Source organism: Austrofundulus limnaeus, unplaced genomic scaffold (genome assembly GCF_001266775.1).
Source record: "Austrofundulus limnaeus strain Quisiro unplaced genomic scaffold, Austrofundulus_limnaeus-1.0 Scaffold1615, whole genome shotgun sequence".
Taxonomy (NCBI): Eukaryota; Metazoa; Chordata; class Actinopteri; order Cyprinodontiformes; family Rivulidae; genus Austrofundulus; species Austrofundulus limnaeus.
In genome coordinates, this window is record NW_013954017.1 from 27,277 (window position 1) to 37,653 (window position 10,377).

At 39.2% G+C, this 10,377-nt stretch overlaps 1 protein-coding gene across 2 annotated transcripts in view; it reads left to right on the forward strand.

The window, feature by feature from the left end:
* LOC106535916 (transducin-like enhancer protein 1) overlaps positions 1 to 7,371 on the forward strand; it is a gene marked incomplete in the record, with an annotated part of 20,381 nt that extends 13,010 nt beyond the window's left edge. The window contains 12 exon segments of one of the 2 annotated variants that reach the window (XM_014033066.1): positions 1,026 to 1,139; positions 1,251 to 1,304; positions 1,519 to 1,668; positions 1,759 to 1,897; positions 2,071 to 2,270; positions 3,230 to 3,306; positions 3,456 to 3,705; positions 3,883 to 4,130; positions 4,486 to 4,633; positions 4,738 to 4,888; positions 5,272 to 5,348; positions 5,754 to 7,371. In XM_014033066.1, coding sequence (XP_013888520.1) covers positions 1,026 to 1,139; positions 1,251 to 1,304; positions 1,519 to 1,668; positions 1,759 to 1,897; positions 2,071 to 2,270; positions 3,230 to 3,306; positions 3,456 to 3,705; positions 3,883 to 4,130; positions 4,486 to 4,633; positions 4,738 to 4,888; positions 5,272 to 5,348; positions 5,754 to 5,861 — 1,716 coding nt within the window. 2 annotated transcript variants of the gene reach the window in all.
* Between the last annotated feature and the right edge of the window lie 3,006 nt (positions 7,372 to 10,377).

The following is a 10,377-nucleotide window of genomic DNA, read 5'->3' on the forward strand; positions in this document are numbered from 1 at the left end:
TGCCTCCCCCACCCCACGTCTCAAGTCAACCTTTCTTTTCCTCCACACTCTCACACCCCTCCTTCCACCTTTTTCTCTCTAATCTCATCTCCTCCCATTTTCTTTTTTTTTCTCACCCCCCGTCCGTCCCCATCTTTTTTTTTAGCTGATCCTCCTTCATTTACCCTTTCCCCACTCAGTGCTCGCTCCCTGACTAGATGTGTGCATGTGTTTGTGTATGTTGGATGCACATTTCATTGACAAGCTGAGACTATAATGGACTCAACATGAAGCTTTAATCCAATAACAATAGGATCCGTTGGTCAGGAGGCCGTGTGTGTGTGTGTGTGTGTGTGTGTGTGTGTGTGTGTGTGTGTGTGTGTGTGTGTGCACGCACGCGTGCGTGCGCACATGCTCCTGATACACTAAGGGACACTAGAATGTTATGCAAGTAATACACAGTCAATCTGTTGCACACTTGATTGTACACACAGGCTTTCACAGTCAATTACGCACTGTGCACACACACACACACACACACGCATTGGTGTGTGCTCAGTGCGCACACACACACAGACACATGCACATACTGCAGTCTGTCAGAGCCAGGAGAGGGAGCACTGATAGATTTTGAGAGCCACTTAATGTAATCATCAGCTTCAGAGGCATGTGTTTGTGTTTGGCACTGACTGGCTTTGGTCAAGTGAGAAAAGAGGCTGCCGTTAAAGTGTTAGTGTCGCCTAATTCATGCTTCTGTGAACTGTTAACCTATTTGTGAGCGAAAGTGTTTTTCTAACCTTCTCCACACATGACTGAAAAGCTCTTATAATTAGTGGTAGATGGGTCTGTTGGTTTAGCGAGTTCACTGAGAATGCACACGCAGCAAATCACAACTTAAACCAAATGGCGAGATTTATTCACTTTTTTTTTGCTTTCTTCTTACCAACTCTTGTTTTTTCTTTCCTACACTTCTTATCTCTTACTATCCCTTCTCCCCATATCTCAATGCTTTCTGCACCTCCCTTTCCTTTCTCGTCTGTCTACAGAGTAACTCACTTCTGCCGGAAAGTCTCAGGAACTCAGATAAGCGACGCAATGGTCCTGACTTTTCAAATGACACCAAAAAGCGCAAAGTTGATGACAAGGACTCCAGCCACTATGTAAGATTTAGTTTTTATTTTGGTGTTTTTTTTTTTCAAGATTATTGCATAAAGTGCATAGATTTATTCTTTTAACTTGTGTCCTCACTGATGATCTGATTTGCCTCATAGGACAGCGATGGAGAGAAAAGCGATGACAATTTAGTGGTGGATGTGTCGAACGAGGTCAGTTTGTTTTAATATTGTGTTTTTATTGTTTTCAACTTGCTGGTAAGCCAATGCTTAAATACAGGCCACGACGGATGTCAATTCTCTATAAAAATTGTTTTTTATAAAAATGTTTGTTTACTCCACTTTTTCTAATAAGATAAAATATCCCACACAACTGTTGTGCAGTTTTGTTCTTAAGTTGTTTACTGTGTATTTGTTAATCCATCAGGATGCAGCCTCCCCCCGTGGCACACCGCTTCCCTCCCCCAGAGAAAACGGACTGGATAAAGCGCGTCTTCTCAAGAAAGACCCCTGTAGTCCAGCTTCCACTGCTTCATCAGCCAGCTCCTCCTCCCTTAAATCCAAAGAGATGACAGTGGTAAAAGTTGTCATCTGTTTAAAGATATAGTTGGATAGACCCARTAAATGTGTTCTAGTGACACATTTCTTGTTCCTTTCTGTGTGACAGCGAGAAAAGGCAGGWACACCAGGTCTAAAGTCAAGCACTCCCACACCTAGAGGCGACTCCACCCCAGGTCCAAGCTCCACACCTGGAATCCGACCAAGTCTGTCCAAACCCCCATCCATGGAGATACCACATCCTCCTAGTACGTCCACTATAAACATTTATTCTGTCCAATATATTTTTAATCTCTCTCTCTATTTTAATCCAGTATCATTTCTGTGAATTTATTTGTGCTGCTTCACCATAAACCTAATCAAAGATTAGTAGTATTGGGACTGTTTGTGAGCCATTCTCTCTTCCCTCTTGTTTCTTTAGCTGCAGGTTTGAGAACTCCCCTTGCTGTTCCAGGGCCATATCCAGGTGCGTTTGGTATGTTGCCTCATGCAGCAGGGATAAATGGGGAACTAGCTGGTGCAGCCAGTGCTGCAGCCTACGCAGCAGGACTGCACAACATGTCGCCTCAGATGAGTGCTGCAGCTGCAGTTGCTGTGGCTGCATACGGCCGTTCACCTATGGTGAGTAGAAGATTAGAGCTCCTGTCTTTGAGAGGGTTTGAGTGATGTGTGTACTGTTTGTCAGAAACAAGTGACTAAAACCCAATCAACAAAACCAAAATTTAAAGTGCTTATATTATATATTATGTTATGTCGTTCCCTCTTGTAAAACATACCCAGAGTGTTGTTCTGACTCATTCATGCACGTTTAAGAAATCCTTGAATCATTGATTGTCCTTGTCTTGTCAATGTAAATCAATTAGCTATGAGGATGTCCCCCTTAGGAAGCACTATGTGGAGATTCTTTTATGTTTTCCTTGTAGGTTTTGACAGTTCAAACTGTTCTAGCTTTCAGACATGAAGATTAAAATCACTTGTCACATCCTGCATAAACACAGGTRTCATCGAGTCATCAAGGATTTCACTTTATTTAATATTTACTCGGTCCTATTTGAAAATTTACATTGCTTTGTTTTATTTCAACAAAAAGAAGTGAAACTGTCATTTGGTGTTTGGATGTTCAGGGGTTCAAATATTTTCCACAACCACTGAACATTTGATATTGTGAAGTGCGTAACATGTCAACAGCTATTTAAGAGTATTTCTCTAGTCTTTGTGACAGTATTTATACAGTGGATATGCCAGTGAGCATTACGCTCAATCACCTCATCACTCTTGGCTCTATTTGCGTAGTGTTCATTACGCTGTTTAAACAGGTTTAGGAGACTCACAGCTGTGTCTGGGCAACACTTGATAGCAACTCAGGTTGTGTACTCAGCAGCTRCATGAGTGTGTTTGTGTTGAACTAGTGTGGGGAGGTGGGCAGTACAGACACAGAGAGCTTTGCCCATGTGTTTGCTTTGTGCTCACGAGTGTGTGTGTTCTGTTCCACAGGTTAATATTGACCTGTCCTCATTTTGCCTATTCCCATGAACCCAAGTTTGCACTGTACTCAAGAAACATGTTTTTCTTCTGTGAAGGTTGGTTTTGATCCTCATCCTCACATGCGAGTCCCTGGAATGCCTCCTAGTCTTACAGGAATCCCTGGAGGAAAACCGTAAGTGTGTTTGTGTTGCCATCTACAGTACTACTTTAAAAAAGCAACAACCATCTAATAGTTTTTTTTACAAAGCTTTCTTTTTTCTTCTCTTTTTCTCATCTGAATTACACTCTTATGTTCTGTTTAATTTCTCTTTCTGCCATCAGGGCCTACTCCTTCCACGTTGCAGCAGATGGACAGATGCAGCCAGTTTCTTTCCCCCCAGATGCTCTGGTGGGACCAGGTATCCCTCGTCACGCCCGTCAGATAAACACCCTGAACCATGGGGAGGTGGTGTGTGCCGTCACCATCAGTAACCCCACCCGACACGTTTACACTGGAGGAAAGGGTTGTGTCAAGGTCTGGGATATTAGTCATCCAGGAAACAAGAGCCCCGTGTCTCAGCTTGATTGTCTGGTGAGGACACAGTAAAAAAACAAAAAAAAACATAAAACTTAAAGAAGTCAAAACGTTTTAGACTCGATGTGTAACAGTTTGATACATGAAAGTTTTTTCAGTTTAATAGTAAAAAATATTAAACAAATTAACAGAAAGTCAGTACGGTCATCAGTAACTTTTTTAATGTTTTAACAGAATCGAGATAATTACATCCGCTCCTGTCGTCTCCTCCCTGACGGTCGGACACTTATTGTGGGTGGTGAGGCAAGCACGCTGTCGATCTGGGATTTGGCCACGCCCACTCCCAGAATTAAAGCGGAGCTAACATCGTCAGCACCGGCATGCTACGCTTTGGCCATCAGCCCAGACTCCAAGGTCTGCTTCTCCTGCTGCAGTGATGGAAACATAGCCGTCTGGGATCTACACAACCAGACTCTTGTTCGGTAAGAGATAAGACAGATGTGTTTAATCAACAGGAACAGGCAGCGTGGGAAGTGGACTCATTTTCAGTGTCACTTTTATATATAAATAAGAAAATACAGGCATCAACTATCCCTGCCTTGTCTTTCTGACTTCCTCTAATCACCTGCATGTGTTATCTTAAATATAAAATAAGTTCCAGTCCTGGCCAAATGAACTTTTTATGTTTTTTTTACTGGAACAGCTGCAGCTGATAAGAAATGTTTATTAGCCTGAGATACCTGCTGATGGCTCCCATAACCCAAGGCATATTATTGTGTCTTTGCTTGAACGTCTCTGCGTTTTATTTAACTAAAAACTTGCACGTGTGTTTTACAGACAGTTTCAGGGCCACACAGATGGAGCCAGCTGCATCGACATCTCCAACGATGGAACCAAGCTGTGGACCGGAGGCCTGGATAACACAGTTCGCTCCTGGGATCTGAGGGAGGGGCGGCAGCTGCAGCAGCACGACTTCACATCACAGGTACACGCTCACGCAGGTGTATCAACAGCATCTTAGTTACCAAACTTGAAAAGATAATTGAGTGTGATGGAAATTTAATGATACTTTCTGTCTCTTTCATCCAGATCTTCTCTCTCGGTTACTGTCCGACGGGAGAGTGGCTTGCTGTAGGAATGGAGAGCAGCAACGTTGAGGTTCTTCATGTCACCAAGCCTGACAAATACCAGCTTCATCTGCATGAGAGCTGTGTGCTCTCCCTGCAGTTTGCTTACTGTGGTAAGGACATCGCTCTCTCAGTATCAAGAAATGTGGTGCTTCCCTGATCCATTTTTATCAGAGTCAATTTAATCATCTATAAAATCAGATCCTTTCATTAAAAAAACTAAATCGAACGGGAGAAGGTATAAAAGAACTACTTCTGTAACTGGATGTTTTAGGTCAAAAAAAAAACATTTTTTCCCAACTATATTTCATCTTATAGTTCATGTCTTTCATTCCTCAAAGCATTTTCTTTTTTACTGTCATCAGCATTTTTTTTGAAGATGCATATTTTGTTTTCCCCTGTGATTTCTTATTGAAGTGTATTTATTTATTTATTTATGTGTGTGTGTGTGTGTGTGTGTGTGTGTGTGTGTGTGTGTGTGTGTGTTTCCACACAGGCAAATGGTTTGTGAGTACAGGAAAGGACAACTTATTGAATGCATGGAGAACGCCCTATGGAGCCAGCATTTTCCAGGTTGGGACAATAGATCTCTGCATTCACTCTATAAACTAATAAAATATGTGTCTTATAAAACTGCAGCCCTGAATGTGCTGCTTCAGCTTTAACAGGCCATTTCCACCAGCACTGCATCGCCACATGACTCCTCGCCATAAATCACTGGATCATAAAGAGCCAGGATAATAACTCTGCTGTACAATTTTAGCTTTAATCACATATAAAATATGGACAGATACATATGCAGTGCCTAGGCTCCACTTAAACTGTCGTTCAAACACGTGATGGCTACAGTCTCGTACACATTTCAGAAATGTAAATAGGAAAAGGAGATTATTTCAGCTAACTCGCACACAAAAAGAGCTTTTCCAAGTTTTTTTGTAAACCTTTTCTCTTGTAATTTCCTTTTTTCTTCTTCTCCAGTCTAAAGAATCCTCCTCAGTGCTGAGCTGCGACATATCTATAGATGACAAGTACATCGTTACTGGTTCAGGGGACAAGAAGGCCACTGTTTACGAAGTCATATACTGAAATGATGGAATGAACGCAAATTTTTCTTGAAGTTTTCACTTGGAGCCAGACATCACAGACAAAAGGGATTCTATTGGCACTATTTCTGCCAGGAAGACGACAAACGTGTCATCTGCACATTCATCAGGTCTTGTATCAGCTGGGAATATTACAGAGCAGTTGGACGTTTACGGAGACAGAAAACAAGGACGTTGGTGTCTGCTTCTTTGTGCTGTAGAGCAGTTGAGGTTCAAAGACCAAACAGAWCTCTTTAATGAGAATGGAGTCTTCAAATGATGGTTTAAAGAACTTCAGATGTTAAAACACATAATTGGAACAAACCATCACTATTGGTGAGTATGTACATAAAAAGCAATCAGAAGCAGAGAGCAGAAACATCCAGAACTTTGGAACAAACAATTGACAGATGATGGTTTTATAAATATTATATGTAAATTATGTTTGTATTTTGCTTCAGACAGTGCTCCTGATCTCAGCATGAACATTTTGACCTCAGTTTGCCCTCCAATACACCTACACAATCTGAAAAGTACTGCTTGTGTACAAATAAAACCTCCTACTCTAACTAACCGCACTGTARTGCTAACTCCACCTACACACTGTACTTTAAGACCAGAGTTTAGAACTTCCTAAAGTTTAAATGGACTTGTCYAACGTCATGCCTGTAAAAAGTTAATTTCAGAGGCAGGAAAGTCTCACAGGAACATATGCTTCAAAAAGTGTTTCAAAAAGTGTTGTTAGAAAAGGTTTAATGTGGTTTGTTATGTAAAAAGATCACTTCTTCTAATCCTGATTGAACGAACAATGGGTTGAAAACTGATGTAAGAGTTCCAGAGATTGATTTAATCCTCTAATTTCATTAATGCTCCTGTTTTTAACAGATTATTTTCCCACTCRTTTTGTTTAGGACTAAACACTTTTCATTCCCAGAATATTGATGGATGTTAAAGACATATTTCAGTCCACCTGAGCTGAAAGCATTCAACAAATCTGTGCTGCTGCACTTCATCCACACTCTGCCTTTTTATCTGTGAAACGCTTCATGTCTTATTGTTTGGATGGTTTGGTCATAGAAATTAAATATCATGTAATACGACTTTATGAACTTGTACAAGTGGGAACTCCTAGTGGAGAAAGGGTTAAAAAAAATCGACTCTAAACAAATATTTTTTGTCACAAATTGTCTTGTTTAACCTTGAGCTGGGAGATATGCTAAAATGCCTTTATGTGAAATGTTTTCTTTTTCACAATGCAAAGAATATTGTAAGACTTTATGATTAAATTATTGGGTCAAACTTCAGTTCCAGAGGAAGTGTCAGTGTTGACAGTTTTAACATTAAACTTGTTTTTTTTTCTTTTTGTAAAAATGTAAATTATGTTTCTTTCTTACCAGACATGCTTTAGAAATAAACTGTTTTTGTACATTTCTTACATTTATTCAGGAATAATTTAGTCTTAAAGTAGAAAAACGGTTGAAATGTGCAGAAAATAAACATGTTTTTGTTTTGTACATGGAGTCTTTAACTCTCTGGTATTAAACAATAATAAGGAACTTTTGTCACTTTTCAGACCTGAAACTTGCTCCTTAGCTTTGCTAAAACAAATCTGCATGAAAACATTGAGAGGTACTGTAGTTTATGGACACCTAAATATACATTAAATATTAGCTGAGACTGTTCTTTTATTACACATATATAATTTAATATACTTAATAACCTAGTTTGGATAAACTAGCAAGAAAAAATTACGTTAGATATTTTTTACAAGTTGAATTCATTTTTTCAGTTATTGTTCCACTTTAACAGTGTAGAATAAAACCGTTTCAGCGATCAAAAAAATATAACATTTTTAAAGAAAATTTTAACAAGCTAACTCCATTCATGTTGCATTTACATCATTACTTTTCCTGCTGATAGGTTTACACACAAACACTTTGTTTTCCTTCAGATGGCCACAAATCTACACAAATGTTTTCTGTTAACTGATTTATTTATTACATAACAGCCACTTATAAATCTGTTTTGTGCTTTGTTGTGAAGCTAAGTTGGATTTGGTCTCTTTCAGACTTGGTTTGAGTAGCAAATGTCAAGCGTCTAAAGCTTTTTTTTAAGCTGGTTTTGGTTAAATTCAGACTTCCCTGGAATCACTGTGGTTGCATTTTTTTCTCTCTTAATGTGGCAACTCTGAAAAGCTCAGACCTCCCTCTGTAAACAGCTGACCTTTCTGCAATGTGTTGAAGCACTTTTTGGTGGACGTTAAGCCTCTGAGCTGCTTTGTGTGTGTGCAGATGAAGAATGAAGAGGGTGGGTGGCCCGCGCAACCAACTAAGACTGCAGAGGAGAGAATTTAGCTCTGTGTGTGTGTGTGTGTGTGTAGCTTTTTGGTGTGGGTTTTTCAGGCTGTGTTGTGTTTTTATGAAGGTATTAGATGCACAACACAGCAGCTGTTCAAATCAACCGTGTGTTAAATAACTGAATCCAATCCCCTGCTTAGTCCTAACTCCAACAACAAACAGACTAGCTCCATGTCTTTCCCCTGATGTAAACTGAAAATCAGATTAATTACTATGAATGTATAATTCTGTCTATCCCTGGCTCGCACACACTCACTGACACGCACGCACGCACTCGCGGTGTTGTACAGAATGAGGTGATTATGTGGCAATTACAGCAGTCACACTGACAGAATGAAAACCGATCCTTGGAGGGAAGACCGGGGAAAATGTCACTCCAACATTTTTCTTCTTTTTTTTTTTTTGGTGCACGCAGAGATTTCTGAGCTCTGAATCATAGCGTTCTCTTTTGATCATCACAGCTGCTGCCTCTCTCTGATACACAGACGGATTATTTCCTCTAAATCTCCCAAATCCCTAATCCTATTTATCTCAACGCCACACACACAAAAAAAAGGTGCTCTCTGCCTACTGCTCAGCTTATGTGTACAGTATGGGTTTAAGAATGTCTACTTTTATTTCTGTCTCTGTGAGGAGGATGTTTATGGGGATTTTTTTCTTTATTTTTTCTCTTTTTTTTTATTTAAAGACAGGAGTTTTAATGTAAACTTTGGATTCAAACTTTGACTCTCAGCTACTACCACACCAAATTTTACCTCAATATCTTTAAAACTGACTCTAGACAACTATTGTGTTGGCTGATTTTGATCAGCTGTGGAAAAACCTCTTGAACTGGATTGAATTCAAAATGGAGTCAGCTGTAAATGTATGTCTGATGATTATTTCCYGAAAGTATCATTAAAAGCAGTGGCGGATCTAGGATTTTTMKGAGTAAGGGGCCATCAAGGGGCCACAATATTCATAGAGGTGCCAAGTCTTTGTTCAACATCCTTTCACACAAATTCCCAGTGTATACATTTTACACTTCAAACAATTTTTTATTAAAAAAAGGTACCACTTTACAATAAGGCCCCCCTTATAGATGGCTTTTAAAGAGTTTATAGAAAGGTTATTAAACTGTAAACACTTTAAAAATTATTAATAAGTGTTTATTATGCAATAATTTAGGACGAGAAAGAAACAAAATTGTCCAGTTTAATTTATTAATGATTTATGAAGTGTAAACTTTACAAATGAATTAATAACCTATCTATAAACTCTTTATAAGCCGTCTACACTCTAAAAATGAAATGTTGGATTTACTTAACCATGTTATGTGACCTGGTTCCACTTAACTGAGTTGAGTAAATTCAAAGCAACATGCTCATGTTCTTTGGTTAAAAAACTGGTTTATTGCTTTGAATTTACTCAACTCAGTTAAGTGGAACCAGGTCACATAACATGGTTAAGTAAATTCAACATTTCATTTTTTACAGTGTATAAGGGGAGCTTCATTGTAAAGTTGTACCAAAGCTCTTGCACAGTAAATTCTCCTCACCAGTTTTTCATACATTTTACTGTACATGGATAAAATATTTTCAAACACACAACATGTGAGAAAATCCAGCCATCATTTGTCAGCTGAAAGACTTTTTTGTAGGATTGTTTAGAAGAGAAGAATTCTGTCAGCTCGATTCATTCTGGACTTTACTATTTGACTCATTAGTGCAACTAGTGTTTGAACATTRAACTGCATCCACCATCATCACCCCAGGTAAAGGACAGATGAGTGACAGGACAGAGGCACTTCAGGGGGCCAATCAGATTTCAGCTGAGGCCAATGCCTCTGTGGCCCCGCCCCCTAGAACCGCCCCTGATTAAAAGCCATCCAGTGATTTATGAGGTATTTTGCTAACAGACAACAGAGTTTACACCAAATATTAATGCTGCAGTTTTAAGCAAAGATGAGAATATAGAATGAGCAGCACTTGAAGTATGTTGTGTATGACTCTCAGCTACTACCACAACAAATTTGAACTCATTATTTATAAAACGAAGTGAATTATTGCCCTTTTTTGTGTTTTTTAAGTTCGTTACCGTCTTAATATGGCTTTGCCCAGCAGGATAATCAGCTGTACATGGAAATCCAATGATTATTTTCTTGGATTATATATTGTATTTTAT